This window comes from Barbus barbus (genome assembly GCF_936440315.1).
Source record: "Barbus barbus genome assembly, chromosome: 16".
NCBI lineage: Eukaryota > Metazoa > Chordata > Actinopteri > Cypriniformes > Cyprinidae > Barbus > Barbus barbus.
This window is the reverse complement of record NC_136744.1, coordinates 28,037,888-28,060,940: the sequence shown is the minus strand read 5'-3', so window position 1 is coordinate 28,060,940 and position 23,053 is coordinate 28,037,888. Positions and strand designations below refer to the sequence as shown.

The window sequence follows — 23,053 nt, the reverse complement described above, 5'->3', positions numbered from 1 at the left end:
ATATGTACACGAATGTAAAATAACAATTTCTTTTCTACCTCTTTCCCCTCACAGTTCAAGAGGTTCCTCTGTGACTCTCCTTTAGAGGTAAGTTTTTTTTTTTTAACACATATATTTCAAACATACAGTAAAATGTAAAAGTCTTGGCCAATTCAGAGGATTTCATTTTGAAATTGCACAAGTCCAGTGTTCAATGCAGATGATTCAATCGTTTTCTTCAGTAGTTCCATACGGTTCATAATCTTACATTTCTTCTGGTTCTGCTGAAGAACTCAAAGTACACACATAGTTTCCATTGGCAATCATTATAATTACTTAGAACTGATTTTGCACAGAACCTCTTTATACAAAATTGTATGTTTTTTTTCTTTTAATTTTAAAAGGATAATATGAGATTCTTGACAGGCTTTGTGAGATACTTTCATATATTTATATAAAACCTTAGGGTAATGGCACATAAGAGTAACAATGTTAATTTTGCGCAGCCTATAGGAGAGCCACAGTGAGACAAACAACATGTGGAAACGGCTCTCTGGGTAGCAGTGTAATTCTTGGGTTGTTTGTTTGTCATGAAACAATGGAAAAAGTTTAATGTGTCGTACAGACCAACCACATTTCTATGCAGCATAGCATGGCCACACACACAGGACAAAAACAAAGAGTTGACTGATGTGAAATTGTCCCTGACAGATGATCGTGTCTCTGTCATGTCCAGCTGCCGTCATTGAACGATCCCCTTGTTGTGCTTCTTTATTAGTGAGGAACAGAAGAGAAAATGTGGCTGGGCAAACGTTTGTTGATGTTTGGATGTTAAAATGTGGTTGAATGGAGGAGGTCAAACATCTTATTGCTTTTCCATTCAATTACAGAATTGAATGGAAAATTACAGAAATACAGAAGAGTACTGTGGCATGGTACAAATATGCTTTAATTGTGTGTATAATATTTAAGATAAAAAAAATGTTTCCCTGGTATTTATATAATGCACTCCATTTCAAACAATATCATGGTTCTACTATGTTACTTACAGTTGGGCAAAAAAGTATTTAGTCAGCCACCAATTGTGCAAGTTCTTCCACTTAAAAAGATGAGAGAGGCCTGTAATTTTCATCATAGGTACACTTCAACTATGAGAGACAGAATGGGGGGAAAGAATCCAGGACATTAATGGCTGTGTGTTGAGTTATTTTGAGGGGACAGCAAATTTACACTGTTATACAAGCTGTACACACTACTTTGAAGCAAAGTGTAATTTCTTCAGTGTTGTCACATGAAAAGATATAATAAAATATTTACAAAAATGTGAGGGGTGTACTCACTTCTGTGAGATACTGTATGTGTATATATATATATATATATATATGTATATGTGTATATGTGTGTGTGTACATGTGCATCTCAATAAATTAGAATGTTGTGGAAAAGTTCATTTATTTCAGTAATTCAACTCAAATTGTGAAACTCTTGTATTAAATAAATTCAGTGCACACAGACTGAAGTAGTTTAAGTCTTTGGTTGTTTTAATTGTGATGATTTAGGCTCACATTTAACAAAAACCCACCTATTCACTATCTCAACCAATTAGATTACTTCATAAGACCAATAAAAAATTTTTTTTTTGTGAATTGTTGGCCTTCTGGAAAGTATGTTCATTTACTGTATATGTACTCAATACTTGGTTGGGGCTCCTTTTGCATGAATTACTGCCTCAATGCGGCGTGGCATGGAGGCAATCAGCCTGTGGCACTGCTCAGGTGTAATGGAAGCCCAGGTTGCTTTGATAGCGGCCTTCAGGTCATCTGCATTGTTGGGTCTGGTGTCTCTCATCTTCCTCTTGACAATACCTCATAGATTCTCTATGAGGTTCAGGTCAGGTGAGTTTGCTGGCTAATCAAGCACAGTAACACCATGGTCATTGAACCAGCTTTTGGTACTTTTGGCAATGTGGGCAGGTGCCAAGTCCTGCTGGAAAATGAAATCAGCATCTCCATAAAGCTTGGCAGCAGAAGGAAGTATGAAGTGCTCTAAAATGTCCTGGTAGATGGCTGCGTTGACTGTGGACTTCAGAAAACACAGTGGACCAACACCAGCAGATGACATGGCAGCCCAAATCATCACTGACTGTGGAAACTTCACACTGGACTTCAAGTAACATGGATTCTGTGCCTCTCCACTCTTCCTCCAGACTCTGGGACCTTGATTTCCAAATGAAATGCAAAATTTACTTTCATCTGAAAAGAGGACTTTGGAGTACTGAGCAACAGTCCAGTTCTTTTTCTCCACAGCCCAGGTAAGACGCTTCTGACGTTGTCTCTGGTTCAGAAGTTGCTTGGTAGCCCTTTTCCTGAAGACGTCTGAGCGTGGAGACTCTTGATGCACTGACTCCAGCTTCAGTCCACTCCTTGTGAAGCTCTCCCAAGTGTTTGAATCAGCTTTGCTTGACAGTATTCTCAAGCTTGTGGTCATCCCCGTTGCTTGTGCACCTTTTCCTACCCAAATTCTTCCTTCCAGTCAACTTTGCATTTAATATGCTTTGATACAGCACTCTGTGAACAGCCACACCTTTCAGTAATGACCCTCTGTGACTTACCCTCTTTATGGAGGGCGTCAATGTTCGTCTTCTGGATCATTGCCAAGTCAGCAGTCTTCTCCATTATTGTGGTTTCAAAGAACAAGAGATACCCTGAATTTAAACTGTAGAGATGGTCATTAATTGAAACTCAAATGTAAATATTCTAATATTTTGAGATACTGATTTTTGACTTTCATGAGCTGTAAGCTCTAATCATCAAAATTAAAACAAAAAACTTTTGAAATACTTTACATATAATGAATCTAAAATATATGAAAGTTTAACTTTTTCACGACATTCTAATTTATTGAGATGCACCTGTGTGTGTATGTGTATATATATATGTGTATGTATTTAATAATGTATTATGTATTTATTATTTATTGGCATTTTTTATATTTCAGTTTTCCATTTTAACTTAAATTCTTTTGTCATTTTAAAAAACTTTATTTTGGTTTTAGTAATTATAAACTTTCAGTTGATGCCTAGTCAACATTTCAAAGTTTTGCAATTTGTTTTGACTTAAAAATATGCAAGTTTAAGTTATTCATCTAATATTTATATTTTTATTTTATGTAGGCTTTATTGTAATAAATAAAATTGTTTTTTAATTGATTATAATATGATATAATTATACAAATTAGAATGATCTGCGTTAACAATAATAACACTTGTACCCACATTCCGTTTTATCACCATGGTAAGACTATTTTATTATTTGCAGAATGCATTTGATCCTTAAATGCATGCGCACCACCATTCAGTCACATTCATCTCGGGGGTAAGCCTATTGGGGTACAGCCGTTTACTTGTATTTTAAGTTACAGGTGGCTTATAAGCCTTTTTATTTAACTTTCCTAATTTTTTTAAAGGGGGGAGAATATGGAGGGAAACGTGCACTCTGCCTCCCCCTTCGTGCTAATGAAGCTTGTTAGCATTTATAGGAAACATGCTTTTATCACCTCGTCAAGGCTGGTAGCCAGACGCTCCAACATCAGTGCTGCTGGTCGTGTAAACTCACTTATACATTTTAGATTGTTGTTTGCAAACTTTTTTTTGTTTTGTTCAGGCTGCATTTATTTGATCCAAATACAGTGCAATTATTAGAATTTAAAAGAAATGTTTTCTGTTGTAATATATTTTAATGTAATTTATTTCTGTGATCAAAGGCTAATTTTCAGCATCTTTACTCCAGTCTTCAGTGTCACATGATCCTTCAGAAATCATTCTAATATACTGATTTGCTGCTTAAGAAACTGATTGATTATTATCCATGTTGAAAACACTTGTGCTGCTTCATATTCGGTGAAAACTGTGACAATTTCTTTTTTTCTGGATTTTTTGATTAATAGAAAATTCCAAAGACCAGCTTTTATTTTAAATATGAATTTTTCGTAACATTATAAATGTCTTTACTGCCACTTTTGATCTGATTAAATGTGTTTTTGCTGAATAAAATAAATGTCTAAAATCTTAATCTGATAGTGTAGTTGAACTATTTTAGCTTGAGAAATTATGCGTAAATTAGATTATTTGATTAGTACTATAATATATAAAGATAACACTATTATAGCACTATATGAAGGACACTTTTTTTCATGCACAGATAAACTAGGGGCAATTAGCATCAGGTGCAGAGCCGTGTGCGCTTGTGGCGTATCCGCTCACTTAAAGATGCGTGAACAATAACACTATTTGAACTTCGCCTGCAAAGTGAAAAGTAAACGGACGTAATTGTGGATTTGCCATTAGTGTGTATTAGACACCTCCACCTGGTTGTGTTTATCTAGGTGTGTGTGCGTGTTTGCTCATGTGTGTGTGGCAGCGTGTTTTGCGTCACCGAGATGCCCTTCTCCTGATGCACGCCTGTGTTGCATTTGTATGTCTGTTTCTCCTTGGGTTTTTTTAAATGTCTTTTTATTGACCTGAAATGTCTGTCCTAAGGGGAAATGCTCGTTAACAGTGGTGTTGTGTAATTAGTCGTCAAGGTTTTATAGACCTCAAACCCTGCCTTTGCCCCATTCCCCTGTTTTTTCACATGCATGTACACACTTACTCGACGAACACTATTTATCTCATAGTTTTCCTTTTTTTAATTCCAGTGACGGTTTTGACAAGAGATAGCAATTAGCCTTCAACTGTCTGTGTGTCTGCCAGCACGGCACAAATCCTCATGCACAATGAAATCATTAGCGCATTAATAAACACTTCCCCATAATGTAATCAGAGCTCAACATGTATCCAGGACAGGCATCGCATCTGTGTCGCAGAGGGAGCCATAAGTGCCGACTCTGAGAAAAATGGCAGCCGTAATTGAGCGCTGCTGTGTTTCCACATGGGGTTAAATGAGCCGTCGCTGAACGCTGTGTCTAATGAGCGCTGTGTGTTTAGAGTGCCTGTGTGACTCGAATAACATTTGAGTCCTGAAGCGTTCCCAGTGCCTCTCCAGGGCCGCGTTTGAGGTGTAATTCTTTGACATTCAATGCTCTGTGGGAATAATCACTGTAGTCAATAAATGTGGTGTAATATAATATAATGGGAGATTTTATTTTCTGTTGTACTATACTCAAGTCAGTTTTATTCGTATAGTGTTTCTCACAGTGTACATTGTGGCTGTCTGTCTAACTAGACTATATAACTCATGACTCATGACAGCAGTTTTCAAAATTTAGGTCAACAAAAGTTATCATTTAACATTGAATTTAGCTAAATAAAAAAATTACATAAAATAATATAAATAAATTATAAATTAATAGGTGATAAATTATTAATTTTATGTTTGAGTTTGTGCATGCGCTTTAAGTTTTTAAAGTGTTTTATATATATTTTTTTATTTAATTGTATTTGTTCATAAAAAGTTGCATGCATATACTTAGACAAACAATTTAATAAGAACAAGAATAAATGTTTTTTTATTCATCAATATATAAATTATTATAATTATAAATTTTGCACACACACACACAAATACATAAATATAAATATATATATATATATATATATATACACACAAATGTGTAGTATATTATATGATTTTTTTTATTAAATAAACTATTTAATTGTATCTTATACTTTAGTATATTATTTTTTGTTTTATTAAATATTTTTTGAAATATCAAAGACATAAAATAATAAAAACATGAACAAATGTATTTCAGTTTATATGTAGAATATTATAAATGTTATTATATTTATAATAAACATTTTTATAATTATAATTTGACAAAATATATAGAAACTGTTTTTACTAAAATTATATATCAACTTTTTTACTAAAATACTACAATAATAAAATCATGAATAAATGTATTAAAAAATTATGTAAATAATTATTATAAATATAATTACTATAACCATGAATAAATGTATTTTAATTTACATGTTAATCATTATTATAATTATTATACATTTTATATACACACACACACACACACACACACGCACACACACCTTTTACTACAATTGTACAATTTATATATTTGTAATATCAAGTGATTACTACTTATTCTGTACTACTATGATACTGTACATGTATCAGTGTATTTGTGTGCCTCCTGTATGACAGAATCTGGTTGGATGGCTTCCTGCATGTATAAACCTCTCTTATTGTTTCTACGACACAGAAGAGTCACTGTATTGTTAATAAAACAGGAATGTTAACTACCCCATCCGCCTGATAAACGGCCTGCTGCCGTCCCCTCTGCCGACTGTAAATGAACGCTTAGCACGCCACTACACGCTAGAGAAAGCCGGCCAAACAAAGAGCGACACAGGGCACCATATGCTTGTGATTTGGGCCCCTACCTTTATTGTTGGCTTCATCTGTGTGTTTTGCTTGCCTTCACAGTGCCACAGATGCAGTCATTAGGCTGTCCGGCGAGGTGATCCCGGTGTCAAGGTGACGCCATTTCCCGCACTTAGGTCATGGCTGCGTAAACAAACTTGAGACGTTTACCGTGAAATACTTCTGCGGGGGCTGCCTTTCATTAAAACAGAGTGAAAACACAATCTAGAACATACCGTCAGATCATTATGGATGAAAGATGGGCGGCTGTCAGGTGGTGCTGAGAGCTTAACGTTCTTTTAGCGGCTCTCCACTGCCGGAGGGTAAGTTAGCATGACAGGCGTTGGATTCGAGTCCGGTCTGGTTCTGACAGAAACGGGGCCCAGCACATGTGGTGCCAAAATGCAGATTGAAAAGGGGCTCTCCGTTTCACCACAAGCCCTTAATCATCGCCGCTAGCCGCGCCATGAAAGCACCTTCATCTTGAGCGGCTGTGTGTGCTTAATACTGACAGCTAGATTAAACCGGCAAGCCAATGGACAAGCACTCCGAATGAAAATATCTAACCTATACATATGGAATGTGCTCCTCCTCGGGGAAATGAGGAGTTTACTGTAACACCTCTCTAGGGATGTTGTGAACAGAGCAAAGTTTGTACTTTAAAAGATGCTAGGTTTTACAGGACTGAACTTAAAATTACAGTACAAAACTATTTCATCAACTTAAATGGGTTTTATACCCATACCTGTATAATGTACTACAGTAAAATATTGATTAAAAGAGACACACGATGAATTACAAGTGTTCATCACAAGTGCCTTTTCTACTAAAGTATATACACTGAAAAAAGCGAAATATTTTGCTCAGAATTTGCTAGTAAATTTCATGAACAGTTACAAAGAAACTGCATTAAATTATTGCATTGAACACATTGATTTAAAAAAAAAAATTAAAGTAGAAAAAACTGAATAATATTTTCTTGTAATACATACTAATTTATTTACAAATATATATATAAAATATATTTTTACAATATACTAATATATTCAAGTTTATTTGTATAGCACTTTGCACAAGATATATTGATTCAAAGCAGCTTCACAGAAAAATGCATGCTTCAAAATATGTAAAAGTATATAGAATATAAAAAAATAGAAACATAAGTACAAAGCACTTTTGTGACACTAAAATAATGCAATGCATTTGAATTAAACCGAATCAGATGCAACATTAAACCCAAATGTGCATAACTGATAAAAATAAATAAATAAATCTAGCAAGAAATGTAGTTATTTAAACACATTTAAAATGTATATTGTAATTGTGGGAATGTCAGTTTATGGTTTTTCTCTGGTATTCCACTGTAAAATCTATAAAATCTCTATATCCACCTTATTTTGTAATGCGAAATCAATCTATTTTCTGTGAATGTACGAGACTTCCAGTTCATTAGTTGAATATTTTATATTAAATAGAAAAATATCAAAGTGCAGTAAACAGTAAAGTAGTTTGCGTTACAGACCATTGTGTTTATAACAACCTTTAAAAAAATATAAGAAATATCACTTTGCAATATCAAGCAGCATAACAAGCTGTTTTTTTACATCTAAAAATAACGAAGCGAAGTCTCGCACATTCAAATTAAATATGGCCACGCCCGTTTTTACGTTAACCCTTTTTTCTGCCAGTGTTTTTTAAGTTGACAGCCACTGCCAACATTTTTGATAATTTTCACAAAGTTTAATGGTACCAAGAATATTTTGTATGAATATCTGAACATGCAAAACAAAGAACGGAGCCTCTGCTTAAATTTTTTTTTATCAGCACTTGAATGTGGGTGTTTCATGAAAAATGCAACACTTAACAAAGCTGAGAAAATCACATTTTAGTCAGATTCAGAACGATGATCAAAACATAGATGGGATAGATTGCTTCTAACACCTCCAAAGCTTGCACAGTCCTATGCCACTTCCTGTTTAATGTTTGAGCGCGTTATTTTGCATATGCATCTGCTTATATATGCAGTCGCTAGTTTCTGCTTCGTCCTCGCTGTGTTTCGATCCGGAGGTTGATCATGATTTCACTTTTTTAACTTTAGTTAGTGTGTAATGTTGCTGTTAGAGCATAAACAACATCTGCAAAGTTACGACGCACAAAGTGAAATATTTTCTTTTAAAGAAATCGCTGTTTAAGGACTACAAAAAAGGCTAGTAGGGACTACAATGAGCTTCTTCCCAGGTTTGTGACATCACTAACCCTCATGTTTATATAAACCCTGCCCCTGGGAACATGCAGCTACCCATAATGGTAAGAGGGCGTGACGCTTCCGGATAATGTGCACTAGGCGGTTAGCGAATCACAACACACTGGGCAAGCTAACCAATCTGAGCTCGATTGCGTATTCCTGAGGGAAGGGCTTCATAGATTCAGAAACACAACAGACCGTTTTGACGAGGACAGAAACATATGTGTAGAATGAAGGTAAAATATGTGAAAATATTTGTACTTTTTTCAGAGAAAAGCATGAACACCTTACACTGCACCCATAAACACAAACAAGCCTTCGAAAAAAGCTGATCAACTACCCCTTTAATACTCTTTGAGTAAATGCGTAGTAGCGCCTCCAGCCGTGCACCAGTGAAAACACGGAAATCTGTAATATTCCGTTGATGGCAGGAAAAGAGTTAAAAATAAGGTGGATGAAATATTCCTTTAGAGAATGATTTTTCACCATATATAGTAAGGGACCTTACCATTAACTAATTAACAGTCTTTTACCGTTAAAATGACACATTTTTTACTGTGCAGGTTTGAACACTGTGAGTGGCGTTTGTGATGTTTCTGTGTTGGTTTTAATTTGGAGGTGAGTGACCGTGGCACGGCAGCGTCTAAAGCCTCTCATACTGAACGGATTGGCCGAGTCGCTCCCCTGGTGTTGTGATAACGAGCCGCCTTCCTGCGGGGCTAACTGGACCCAGATGGGCCGAGGGGGCTGCAGAGAGATCCGTTACGGCTACGGCTGCGTAGGCCCCCTCCCGCCGAGACGTTTGAAGTCTCGTTGGTGGACTAGGGTGAATAAAACGCCCTCCTCGATAAACCTCTTGATTGAAAAAAGGCAGCGTGAAGGTTTGAGTGGGAAATATGATCTTGGGCAGGTAACGGTTTGGGGTTTTACGGCCGTCCAAAACAGGAGACATATATTCATACAAGAGTGCATTCATGTCACATGAAGGAATGTGGGCTTTTATCTTCAGACACCACAGTAGTTGTAGTTGTTTTTTTGTGGTTCGACTCCCTGATTTAGACACGTTAACGCAGAGGGTGAAAATGGCCTCTCGGTCCCTCCTGCACAGGCTTTTAGTGTGGAGATTGATTTTGTTCATGCAAGGAATTTTATTAAATCGCCTCTCGTAGATTGCCTGGCATGGACTTTCACTCCACAAACACACACACACACACACACCTCCGCTCTCAGCCCACATGTGGGAACTATTAGCAAGCTACTGTACACCCTGTGTTCCTTTGCAAGCACAGACTTTCAAATTGTTTGGGCATTGATTGACTCGTTTTTTCACAGGATCACACACAGGAACATATTTCATAACTTTTTCAGTCATTTTAATTGATTTGCTTTACAATATTGCAAAGTCAGAAATTTGGAAATTCAACTTAGTTTAAATAAGTTCAAAACTGACTGTTCCTGGTCTAATTTTGCACAGCTCATCAGTACATACACAAACAAGTTTGTCAGTAAAATGTAAAAGTGCTGTGAAGTTTTTCAGCCCCTCCCCTCCAACAGTGTTCATCATCCAATCAAATTCTGATGCATAAAATCAAGTCCCACCCCTCATGTGTTTTTCCAGTTTAATATTCTCATTATGGATCAAATTGGGATGTTTCATGATGACTAAAAAGCTGCTCCCTTTCTAGTATGCCCTTTATTTGCCCTTTACTTTATATATTACAGCTAAGTCAAACCATTTTGATAAACATTTGTACAATTCACCAGTGTTTGTTTTTGGAGCAGTGATTCTGTTCCCAGCTTCAAAGTATGAGTTGTCCAAATGGTGAATGACGGATGTGAGTAATTTTATTCTGCAAGCATTAAATTAATCAAAATGGACATTATAGACATTTATAATGTAACAAAAGATCCCTAATTCAAATAAATGCTGCACTTTCTATTTTTAAAAGAATCAAGAAACAAATGCATCTCTGTTCAAATGTATTACTGTTCCAGAAAAACAAGCAGCACAACTGTTTTCAACACTGATAATAATCAGAAATGTTTCTTGAGCCACAAAGCAGCGTATTAGAATGATTTCTGAAGGGTCATGTGACGCTGGAGTAATGATGCTGAAAATTCAGCTTTGCATCACAGGAATAAATTACATTTTACAATATATTCAAATAGTAAACCATTATTTTAAATTATAATAATCTTTCACATTTTTAATGAATATATAATTTTTTCTTTCTTCTTTTTTCCACTTCTAAATATCATATGAGTAATGTTTCACTTTCAGTCCCCAGTAAATTCCTTTCACTCTCATCCAATGAAAAGAGGCAAAAGCCTACAAATAAATAGATTTAATTACATTTATAATTATAAGTTATGTTCTCTCTTTTGTCTTTGCTCATCTTCTCCAGGCTGAGACCGCTCCTGATGGTCCAGATGTGGGCTACGGCTCGTTCCATCAGCAGTATTGGTTGGATGGCAGGATAGTAGCCGTAGGAGTTCTGGACATCCTGCCCTCCTGTGTGTCGTCTGTGTACCTCTACTACCACCCCGACTTCTCCTCGCTCTCACTGGGCACCTACTCTGCTCTCAGGTTGGTCAGCCAATCACAAATTTTGACTAATCCTTGAGCTTTTCAGGTGAAAACATTTAACTGATCATTTAGTTGACATTTAATCTGACTTAAATGTGAATCTGTTCGGACATCCGAAACTGAAACTAGTTTGAGCCTAAGCCTTTTGGTTACCAGCCTAAACCTTTAACCACTAGGCTACACTACCTCCCAACAAAAGATTAACAGCATTAATGCTGCAGATGAACAGCACTCCTAGTGCACATCTTGTCTCCTGAATATGTTTTTGCTGGTCGATTACAGAATTCAGTGCATGTTATTTTCTAAACGCATCCATTCACACCCACAGTTACAGGCCTGTATTTATTTTTCTTTCACATATGTGTGTGAATATTTCACATGGGCTGCTCACCTGATTAGGTTACACTTTACAGGATATGCCAGATGTGTGTGTGTGTTATACTCAGTTTTGGGTGTCTGGAGGGCTCGGGAGCCTCATTTCTCACAGACAGAAGAATAAAAAGAGCGCGCGAGTGAGAAGTGGAGATTGAGCGCAGGGCTCTGTTGTGCCCAGAGCAGCTGGTGTCAGCCGCGGGGTCAGTGTCTTTGTGCTGTTGTGTGTCAGCGTGATTGAGTGAGACTGTCTGAGTGCAGGATGTGACACTGTTCAGCAATGTGTCTCCATGCTGCGCTGGACGGTTAAAATCATGATGAATGGCCTGCAAAGATAAACAAAACGAGTTGTCCTAAACGTGCTGAAAATTAATTTACACTGTACACTGAGTGAATCTCATTCAAAATGACCCTTGTCATATTTAACCCCTAAAAAATGGGTTAATAAAACAAAGTATATTTAGCATAAATGAAATGGAGGTTATTTAGATTTTTTTTTTACATTGTGGCTAAACATTTTACAGTGTTATTTAATTATTTATTTATTTATTTACAATTAATTTTAGTAATAATGGAAAAATGTAAATACAACTTATATAATTTTATATATTTTATATTATATAATTTTTTGTAATTTATATATAACAAATACTATCATAATGTACAAATACTTTTTTATTGCATATGGTTATAAGAGTTTTTGTAGAAAATGTGCTTAATTGTCATAATGTAAAAACCTTAAATGGTCGTAAAGTAGCTTTCCTTTCATTTCAAACAATATATTTTTAATTAATTTATTTCAATTTTTATTTTGGTTTGAAATATGACCCATGAAATATTATGGCATGTTCTTGACAGGTTTAGTCAAATTCAAATTATTATTTTAATTAGCATATTTTTCTTGTTGCTTAGTAAAAATATCTTTTAAACGTCCTTCAAAAAACCTACATTTATTTTAATTAGTTATATTTACTGTTTTGAAAAACTTTACCCACGTGTATGTTTTATTGTTCCATTGACTGCTGTTTTGTTTACATCTCCTATAATAGTTAGACACTGTGTTATGTGGATGCAAGAAATATGGTCCTCACATCTCCAGCTCTGGATGTGTGTGTGTGTGTGTGTGTGTGACATTAATATTAAGCAGGCGTCTTGTCTGTGGTGAGCGCTGCGGCATAATTGGCTTGTGTAGGGGTGTCAGAGCGCTGAAGAGGAGATAATGGAGGCTTCAAACTGCTGCCAGCGCCGAGCGGGTGGGGACTGGGGTTCGAATCGTGGAGGGAGGGGGCTGCCCTTTCTTTCTGTCCCTCTTTCTTTCTCCATCTTTTTTGTGAATGGGTTCCACAGCCTCTTCTTATCCGTCTCTCATTCATGGCTTTGTCACCAGGGGATGGGAACCCGGGAACCTGGCAGCGACCGCGTGACCTTCCAGCACCTCGCTGTTTGTCGTCGCTCCTTTTCCCTTCGCTATTTTTCTCTTTCATTTTCCTCCACTTTTATTTTGCTTTGGCTTCTCTCTATCTTCCTTTTCCCTCAAGAAAAAAAAAAGATTTCCTCTTCTAATTTTTGGGAAGACAGAGAGTACGAGGTGTACAAAATGCAGAAGAAGAGAGAAGAAAGAGCAGGATTTATTTATGTAAAAGAGAAACGTGTTTGTGCAGGGAATAAAGCGAGAGCTGCAAAGAGAGAGAGAGCGGGAGCTCATTGATTGCTCGCAGGAAGAAGTATAAATCTCCTCTATTTTTCCTCCTGTTTTTATTTTCTCAGCTCCCTTTTGTTTTTCTCCTCCCCTTCCTCTTTTTCTGCGCGTCCAGATACACATTTAAATGGCTGTTTATGAGGGAAACAGTTGATCTGATCCATATGCAGCAAGTCTGGTGATGTTTTATCTACTTTAAGCATCATATCCTAATTCTACACATCATAATAGTATAATTATGAACCAATAATAGTTAAAAACCGCTGGAAAAATCTGTTTTGTCAATTGCTCTTTTTCCCTAAGTTAAGTGTCATATCTCTAAATATCTTTAAACAAAAAATCATGTGTTGTATGTCTTCAGAATATAGTAAAGCAAGTCATATGGATCACTTTTATGCTACTTTTTCCTTGTTGTTGTAGTTTTTAGAGCTTGACTGCATAAATCCCCATTATGAAAAATAGCTTTTTGGACATTTTCCAAAATATCTTCTTAAAAAAGTAAAAAAGTCACATAAAATATTACATAAATGGAAAGAAAGCTGTCAAACTACACGGATAAACTGCAAGAGTAAGTGAATGACTTATTTTACAGTCAGTCAAAAAACGTTGTTGTTACCTTGATTTCATCACCAAAACAGCTGAGAATTGAACAGTGGCTATTTGTAGCATTAAATCAGTAATAAGCACCATGCAGTTTCATGACTTTGAGCACAAAGCTGGTAATGTCAAACTAACTGGACAATCTGGTTTCATAGCATGACCCATAAAGCATTATTTGTGCTCTGGTTCTCTCTGCAGGGAGATTGCCTTCACCAGGCAGTTGCAGCAGCAGTCGCCCAAACTCGCCTACTACTATCTGGGTTTCTACGTCCATTCGTGTCCCAAGATGCGCTATAAGGTACGTCTCTGATCCAACATCAACCTTCATTTCTCTTCACCTTCTGTTTGCACTGATCAGTGTCGTCTAACCCAGTGCTTGAAGTGGAAAAAAAGAAGTGCCGGTACTCACCCGACCTACCCCCCTATTTTATTTATTTATTTATATTAAATAAACAAGTACATTTTATTAATTCACAATGTATTTATAGTGCCACAATCAATCAATCAATAATTTTTTTTGATACAAATTAGCACAAGTCAAGCTGCAGTACCAAACAAGACCACAGGGAGACATCAAAGACCACTAAATCGCCTGCCTTTAATATATGAATCCATTCAGAATCGCTAAATTTTGAGCTTAATGCTTGTATTTGTTCACTGGATCCTTGGACTTTCCAGGAGTTTACGGTTTAAAATGATGTGATTGCAAAAGCCTGCTTCTTTTCATTTTAAGATATGATTTTCGTTATAAAGTACTGATTCAAGTTAGTAATCAATAATTAATTATTATTCTACTACTACGCGCGCCTCCCCTGACATTCTCTCGCGCACCACACAATGAAGGAGACCGACCCTGCTTGCGCTCATTCACGTGATTGATCGAGATGAGAGGTGATCCCGCCTGGGTAGTGTGATTTACATAGTTTCTATATAATTTCTAATCGTATATGGGATCATATAGCCTAATCACCCAGACCCTGGCGATTTTACTCTGAGTAAACCGGCAACATGCCAGTACGCACAAAAAAGTGCAGGTACTCTAAAGACTAAAATATAGAAGTGCCGGTACTGCGTACCGGTGCATACCGGCCCACTTCAAGCACTGATCTAACCTACCCAGACGCTGATGTTCTGCAATATCGTATTGAACATGCACCGAAAGAAATGAAAGCTTTTGCTTTTGCATCGTAACGCTGCATCCATAGATAGGTGGCAGTATGGAGTCCACAACCTCTGTTGTGTCATCCAGAAAAATGCACCTTTATCTTGTGCATCTACCTAAATTGGATGCATAAATCTTCTGGTACAGTTCTGAAGTGACGTTTAAGGTAAATTGTGCTGCTTTTAAAAACTTTTTTCCATACACTGCACTTTGGTGAATAGAAACAATATGCATCAAAACAAGTCATTCCAGCGGGCACAAGTATTCACTTTCTTAAATATTTTATATGCATGTATCCTCTCTATCACACTGTTGGTTGTGTAATTTTAAGGAGTTTAAGCAGACACCTGTTAAAGGTGTTACTCGTCTGTCGTCCGCCAGCATCACACCTCTCCGCTCGGTTGCCGCTGTGATCTGTTTCTCTCATTACTGCTCCCCAGTGACCCACCCTGGAGCGATCGCAGTGCCACACTTCTGAAAACCCGCCTCCGCCACAGGAAATATCTCTTCCTCCTTCCTTTATTTGACCTGTGAGGTGGTACATACAGTATAGGAGTATATGGACTTTTTTTTTTTTTATTAGCTCTTATTTTTAGATTTTCATTTGAATTTTTATATATTTTAAATACTCAAATTTAGCATTTTTTTATATTTTACTTTAAGTTTAATAGTTAGATGTTAAGGCAACCCCATTTTTTCATTTACTGCTTTTTAAGTTGAAGGTTTCCATCTAATGTTAATACTTAATTTTATATTCAGGCTTTAATTCAGTTAACAAGCATATTTAAAGTGTATTTATTTTTAGATGACAATAACTGGAGAAGATGGAGGAAATGCCTTTATTGTCTCTTTCTTTCTCTGTTTTTTCTGTTTTTGTTTTGTGTTTGAAACTCATTTGTTGTAGAGTTATGCACATCTTAGAATGTCCAACAAGAGGTGTAATGCATCAGTTTATCTGGTTCACAACACCAGATTAATTTATTAATTTGTATTTAACAAGTCATACAGCAGTTGCTCACCTTCAACAAGTCTTCATTTTCTTTCCTCTTCATTTTTGAGGACTTGTATTGGTGATAAAAGTTCAGTTAAAGTGGATTGGCAACCACAAGCATTTATAAGCATCTGAATTACAAGCATTTTTTTCATTTGTTTTACAAATTAAAAAGCAACAGATAATTTTTTTTCCTGTGGTAATCAGTGGTATTTATTTAAGTATTATTATATATGGTTATATGTATTATTATAATTATAAAACACATTATATAATATTTATTATGTTATAAATCCAGCACATACAATTTAAATTCACTCACCAGGCCGCTTTTTATTTTAGCTTGTCATGTTTGTTTTTTCAATTACATAATGTTAGCATTGCCAACCCGAGATCATATGGCAGCACTAAATGTTCCTAGATTTGCTGGAGCATTTGGACTATTTTAAAACTACTCTGAAATGTGGAAAGCAAATATATTTGACTTGCAGTGAACTCTGCATCAGACTGACCTGCAAAATTCATCAGTGCTATCTCAATATCCCAATCGCATGCCTGCTTTTCAGCCCTTAAGCCTCATGGTGCAGACAGGCCACGGAAAATGTGGAGGTATGTTTCCAGATTTGGCTCTGTTGTGTAGCTTATTGAGTTTCTGACACCGTTAGCTGTTCCTGCGACGTGTTCCGCAGCCCCACGCTTGGCTTGTAGTTGGTTTTCAGCATCTTTTGCGAACAAGGGACTTGGAGCTGGGCCGGAGGACGACGGTAAAGCGGTCCAGCGGGAACTCTGTGTAAGTGCTTGCACAGGTGTGGCCGAGCGTAAAGCGTGTTGGCCGTCGTTTGACTGAGACGAGGGAGATGCTGGGCATCTGAACAGCTGATTCATATACGATGGACGGAGATTGTAAGAGAACAAGAATGTAAATAAAAGTGACTGACTGGCCTAGAACTGACGGCGAGGAAGAGGGAACACATGCGGCTGTAGAAGCTATTAGCGGTTGAAGAAGAGGTCAGAGCTACTGTAGTTCACGATGTCACCTGATAGTGTTATCGGAAAGGTAGATGGCCCTAATCTTTATTTAAACATTCCTCTCCTTAAAGGAATAGTGCACCTAAAAATTGTGATTCTGTCATGTATTCATCCATTGCTCTGAAATCTCATTCATGCTTATGTTCAATGCAGACATTGCTCCTCAAGTCATACAGTTCCAAGTTTCTAGTCATCATGGCATGATATGTCTTGATGCAACATATTTGAATTTGAGATTTCAGAGCAATGTTTCTGTCTTTTTCTTGCACAAAGTTATTGTATGTCTTCATAATATAGAAAACAAATCATATGGATCGTTTTTATGGTCATTTTTGGAACTTGACAGCCCCGATTCCAATGATGAAAAATAGCTTTTTGAACAATTTATTTATTTATTTTTAAATGTCTTGGATGCAACCATTGATCAGTTTTTCACACTGGAGCTCAGCTCAGTTATTCTATTGCACTAGTGGTGCAACGGATCATACTACGGATTTTGAGTCGCAGATCGGATCATTTTTCGGATCAGCAAAAAAAAAAGTTGGTTTCATTAATTACTAAAAGCTTACTTTAAGTTCTTCTATACCCCAGCCGAAACTACTAGCTTAACTACTGTCAGTAATAAAACAATTACACAAATTACAAGAACAGATGAACAGCCTACAGCATAAAATTATAAATACAGTAACAGTAGTATTCAGTGCAGAAATGTAAAAATGAAGTGTAAAACAATACAATAATGCTTACTGCATAAGTTAAATACAGATGATTAGCAGACAGAAGCAGGTATTATAGGCTGCGGTCTCTTTAAGACTAAACGCACAGACCTAATACTGACATGCATCTGGTTTCTTTCTCAGCTGCCTGTATACTTTAACTTAAGACGTAACCGACTGTGTGTACCAGAGTAATTGCCAAAACGGGTATTTTAACATCACTTTGTGTGTATGTATCCATCCATTGAGACAGTGGCGGGCGGCTCCAGGATTTTTTTGGGGAGGCTGACCATGAAGGTACCAAGTGTTACTTTTTATTTTTCGACCCTTTAACATATCTGAATCATGTCAATGATTTTTTCATATTCATGTTTTTTTGGTTCACTAATGCGACAAAAGTCACCAAGTGTCATCTCATTCCGATGAAGCAAAAAAAAAACCCAACAACCTCAAAATGGAAAATTTTATGGCCAAAAGTGACTGAAGAGGCCCATAGGGTTAATAATACATCTATAATGTTAATTATGCCTTCAGAAATGTACGTTTTAATATGATATCTCTAGAAATGTTAACCAATATATATTCAATAAACATGTATTGGCTGATCATTTCATTATGCCTTTTCTATTTATTTATTGATTTCATTGTCATATATAAATTTATATTTATTTAAGAGTTACACAAATGGAGCCTGTTTAGTAGAATAATCCATTGTTTTTCACAACTTTAATATTGATTGTTTTCGTATCAGTGCTGCAGTCTATTAGAAACCATGACATGATTTCCCCATCTCAAGGCTTTGAGCATCTCTGCAATGCGGCAGTGAGCGTAAAGCCGCTGGGTATCTTAATTCACTTTCTCTGCACTGCAGTATCGTGTTAGTCTTCTAAAACGTTCAACCTCAGGCTGTATCTGCAGTCCTGGAAGTTGTTTGTGCATCTGTCTTTCTCTCTGTCTTTGTTGAACGCTCTCCGTGGAGCCGGTTTCTGCAGAGCTGTGCGTGTGGAATAGTGAATAGAGCTCGGTTGGAGCCCAGCTCTCGCTCTTCTGTATGGGTAATCTCTCCCAGCGCAGCTCTCACATCACAGGATGAGTGCCACTCACCCCTCTCATTCACCTCCTGCCATTGTGCACTGAGAGATTAGTCTGGGGTTAGAAGGTTGTCCGTTTCTCACCTACATCTTTTCAAATCCAGTAGTTCACATAGAAATCAACTCGTGTCATTCCAAATGTTGCTTATTGCACTTTTCAATGCAGTTTACAATAAATGAGGACTGAAGCTTTCAAGCTTTGAAAAGAACACACAAGCATCATTAAAGTTTAATCTGAACCCATATGATATAGCTTTACGTGAGAAACAGACCTGCAATCTGAAAGTTCTGTTTATATGAACCCTGAACATTGCGATCCATTTCAGATATGCCTTTACATGCATTACATCTATTCTGAACAAAACATTAGCTCATGTGCATTACCCAGATGATTTTGCCTTCTAAAAAGAAATCTAAAAATAACAAATATATCAGCAGAGTTTTTAGCAAATATTTAGTCTCATCCTCTGACCGTTTCATGAGACATGGCAAGATGTGAAACTTTCATCACAGCACTGCGCAAGGTATTTTTGAATCCAAATTGAGAAAATAGTCTGATTCAACCTTTTACATGCTCTATTTTTTCCTGTTGATGGGATTATTTTAGCTCTACACCACTCCTTTCAATCCGATTTAACTTTTAATTCGGATCGATCTCAGTTGGATGGATTAAGGTGTTTGCACGAAGGCATTTCAGTCTGATTGAGGCATCGATCTGATTATCAAATGGATTATTTGGGTGCATGTAAATGTAGGTAATGAGTTAAATGACAAACAAATCAATCCAATTCATAAATGAATCATTGAATGAACAATGAACGATTTATTTATAAGATTCAAAAGAGTGATTTGTTCATTAATCTTCTCTCATAAAACATGCCAAGGAAATCTAGGGCAGATTTTCAGTCACCGATGTCTTAAATTAGGATCTGTTTCTCACACACAAGTGATTGTATGACAACAGAAGAGTTATGCAAACTGCTTTTATGATGTTTTTGCATCTTTTTGAAGCTTAAAAACCCTAGTCACCATTAATTATAATTGCAAAAGAGCATGGAAAAGTCTTTAAATTCTCTTGTATTTTGTGGAAGGGTTTGGAAAGACATGAGGGAGAGTAAATGATGAGAGAATTTTCCATATTCCTCTAACACGAAGGCATATGGTATTATTGTGGCCGTCCTGGAATGTCTTGTTGAAATCCATCTCAGTGTGTTGTTTCAGAATGACCCCCTGCACTTCTGCTAATAGGTCAGCTGTGTCTCCTCAGAGCCCCTGAGCTCTCATGCTCCGCGCTGCTTAGAGCTCATTTCCATCGCATTAGTGCGGCTCACTTCTTTTCAGCCAGGGAACACCGTGTACCTCCACTGTGTCTATTGGCAAAGCACGCCAACTGTGTGCAGAGTTTACATTATGTGCTGGAGTCCATACATGTTTGTGTAAAATTGTTGCATAAGAGATATAGGGACAGGCAGATTTATTTGAACGTTAGGCCTCAAACACACTTTGCACTAATACATGAATGTGAAGGTTTCTAGCTGCACACGTTTGATTTCATGCGTCAGTGTGTTCCAAAATGTCACAGTGCAATATATAAGGGAAGTCGTGGTTAGAGAGTCGGACTCGTAATCCAAAGGTTGCGGGTTCGAGTCTTGGGCCGGCAGGGATTGTAGGTGGGGGAAGTGAATGTCCAGCGCTCTCTCCACCCTCAATACCACGACTGAGGTGCCCTCAACTGCTCCCCGGGCGCCGCAGCATAAATGGCTGCCCACTGCTCCGGGTGTGTGTTCACTGCTGTGTGTGTGTTCACTGCTGTGTGTGTGCACGTTGGATGGGTTAAATGCAGAGCACGAATTCCGAGTATGGGTCACCATACTTGGCCGTATGTCACGTCACTTTCACTTATAACAGAATAAATAATACCTTCACAGGTCTTGTCACCACATTGAGAACTTAAGGTTATTATAGGAATAGTTCACCCAAAAAATTAACATGTCATCATTTACATTTTGAATAATGTCACAGGACTTTTTTTTGTCAATGCAATGAAAGTTAATGGGGTTCAGTGCTGTTTTGGACCCTATTTACTTCCATTGTTTGGGAATGTCTTAAGAATATATTTATTTGTGTTGCACAGACAAAGACATGCAGGTTTGGAATGACATGAGGGTGAGTAATTGATGGCAGAGTTTTAACTTTTGGGTGAGTTATAATTTTATGTATCCATAAAATATGACTAGATTTACATACTTTAGTGATGTAAGATTTTGTGAAATATTGTTGCAATTTAAAATAAATGTGTATTTTTAAAATGTATTGTAAAATGCCATTTATTTCTGTGATCAAAGCTGAATTTTCAGCATCATTACTCCAGTCTTCAGTGTCACATGATCCTTCAGAAATCATTCTAATATTATGATTTGCTGTGCAAGAAACAATTCTGATTATTATCAATTTTGAAAACAGTACTGCTGCTTTATACATTTATGGAAACCTTGATTATTTTTTTCAGGATTCTTTGAATATAATGTTTTCATATAAATATAAAACACAAATTTGAATATTAAACATTTATTTGAAATACAAATATTCAAATTTCTTTACTGCCACTTTTGATCAATTTAATGCATCCTTGATGAGTAAAAATTAAATTTATGAAATTTAGTGACCCCAAACCTTTGATTGGTAGTGTATTTTTCATGTTAGATTTTTTTAAATATAAGTATAAGATAAGTATACTTTTATTATACTGAATATATTATTTATTTGTTGTTTAAGAAGTACTGGAGCAGACCGTAAACACAAACAACCAGACACAATGCCAAGAACTTTAACTGGCCTCCGTTTAATCTTGACTGGTCACAAAGGCAGTGGTTGGAGTCCTTTGGGGAGGCTGTGCCCAGTGCCAGCCAGCTCTATTCCTCTCACTGCAGTCGAGCCAGACCGCCATCCAGTTCGAGACGTGACTTCCTGGCCCTGCCGGCTCCATTCTGTGCCTGAGCCACTGATGGCTGTTTGGCCCTCGACTGTGCTCGAGCTTTCAAGCTTCTGAATGTGTCTAATGGGGTGGAATGAGCAGGTCTGTGGGGTTCTGGCGAGAGACGCTTCCCCCCTCCACCCTCCCTACACCTGCCTCCCACTCTATCCACCAGGTGTTTCCCAAAGCTTCCTGTGAATTCCACATCCAGGCCAAGGAAACAAGCGTCTGCATTGGGGTCGTCTTTGTATGTTTGTGTGCGGGCTGCCGGTCATCTGGAGAGGCTTTTCATTAGTCTTAAGAGCCGCTTGCTGCTAATTAATAGCAACTTACATAATAAGTTATGTAGAGTGAGTTTAATGTGTCTTTTAAAAAGCATGAGTGTTTCATTTAACCCCTTAAAGGGTTAGTTCATCCCAAAATGAACATTTTCTCATTAATTACTCACCCTCATGTCGTTCCAAACCCGTAGGACCTTCGTTCATCTTCGGAACACAAATTAAGATATTTTTGATGAAATCAGAGAGCTATCTGACTCTCCACAGACAGCAACGCAACTGAAATGTTCCCAGGTCCAGAAACGTAGTAAATGCATCGGTAAAACAGTCCATGTGACATCAGTGGCTCAACTTCAGTTCGGTTTGGAACGACATGAGGGTGAGTAATTAATGACATAATTTTCATTTTGGGGTGAACTAACCCTTTAAATCAGAGGTCTCAAACTCAGTTCCTGGAGGGCCACAGCTCTGCAGAGTTTAGCTCCAACTCCTGGTTGGAAGTTTCTAGTAAACCTGAAGACCTTGATTACCTGGATCAGGTGTTTGATTAGGGTTGGAGCTAAACTGTGCAGAGCTGTGGGCCTCCAGGAATTGAGTTTGAGACCACTGCCTGAAATTTTGCAACTGGAAGACTCCAGACTCTATGAAAGTACCCCTGTTTGGCCGGTATGTTTCTTGTGTATGGAGTTGCTACTTCAGTAAAAGTCCCTCTAGTGTAGTCAAGAGGGATTGCGCTCATGCTGTTCTACAGTAACACACTTCTTCGGTTGACTAACCTCTCATCTGTTCTTCTGGGACAAATGTATTGAATCGAATTGGGCCAAGAACTGACAGAACATGAGTTAATTCTCATGCATTAGCGTGATGCATGCATTATAGAATTTGTAGCATGCTAAACCAAAATAGATAACATCTGTTCATGTTTTTCATTGTTATATTTAGCTGTTATTCTT

At 37.1% G+C, this 23,053-nt stretch overlaps 1 protein-coding gene across 9 annotated transcripts in view; it reads left to right on the top strand.

Annotated features, from left to right (window-relative positions):
- Nucleotides 1-23,053, top strand: part of LOC306882365 (arginyl-tRNA--protein transferase 1-like) — a 77,846-nt gene that overhangs the window by 28,809 nt on the left and 25,984 nt on the right. For 8 of the 9 annotated variants that reach the window (XM_079436919.1, XM_079436920.1, XM_079436921.1 and 5 more), the window contains 3 exons: nucleotides 55-87; nucleotides 11,007-11,188; nucleotides 14,058-14,157. In XM_079436919.1, coding sequence (XP_079293045.1) covers nucleotides 55-87; nucleotides 11,007-11,188; nucleotides 14,058-14,157 — 315 coding nt within the window. Of the gene's footprint in view, nucleotides 1-54; nucleotides 88-11,006; nucleotides 11,189-14,057; nucleotides 14,158-20,982; nucleotides 21,092-23,053 lie in introns of those variants that run through there. The other variant, XM_079436926.1, reaches the window with a different exon arrangement.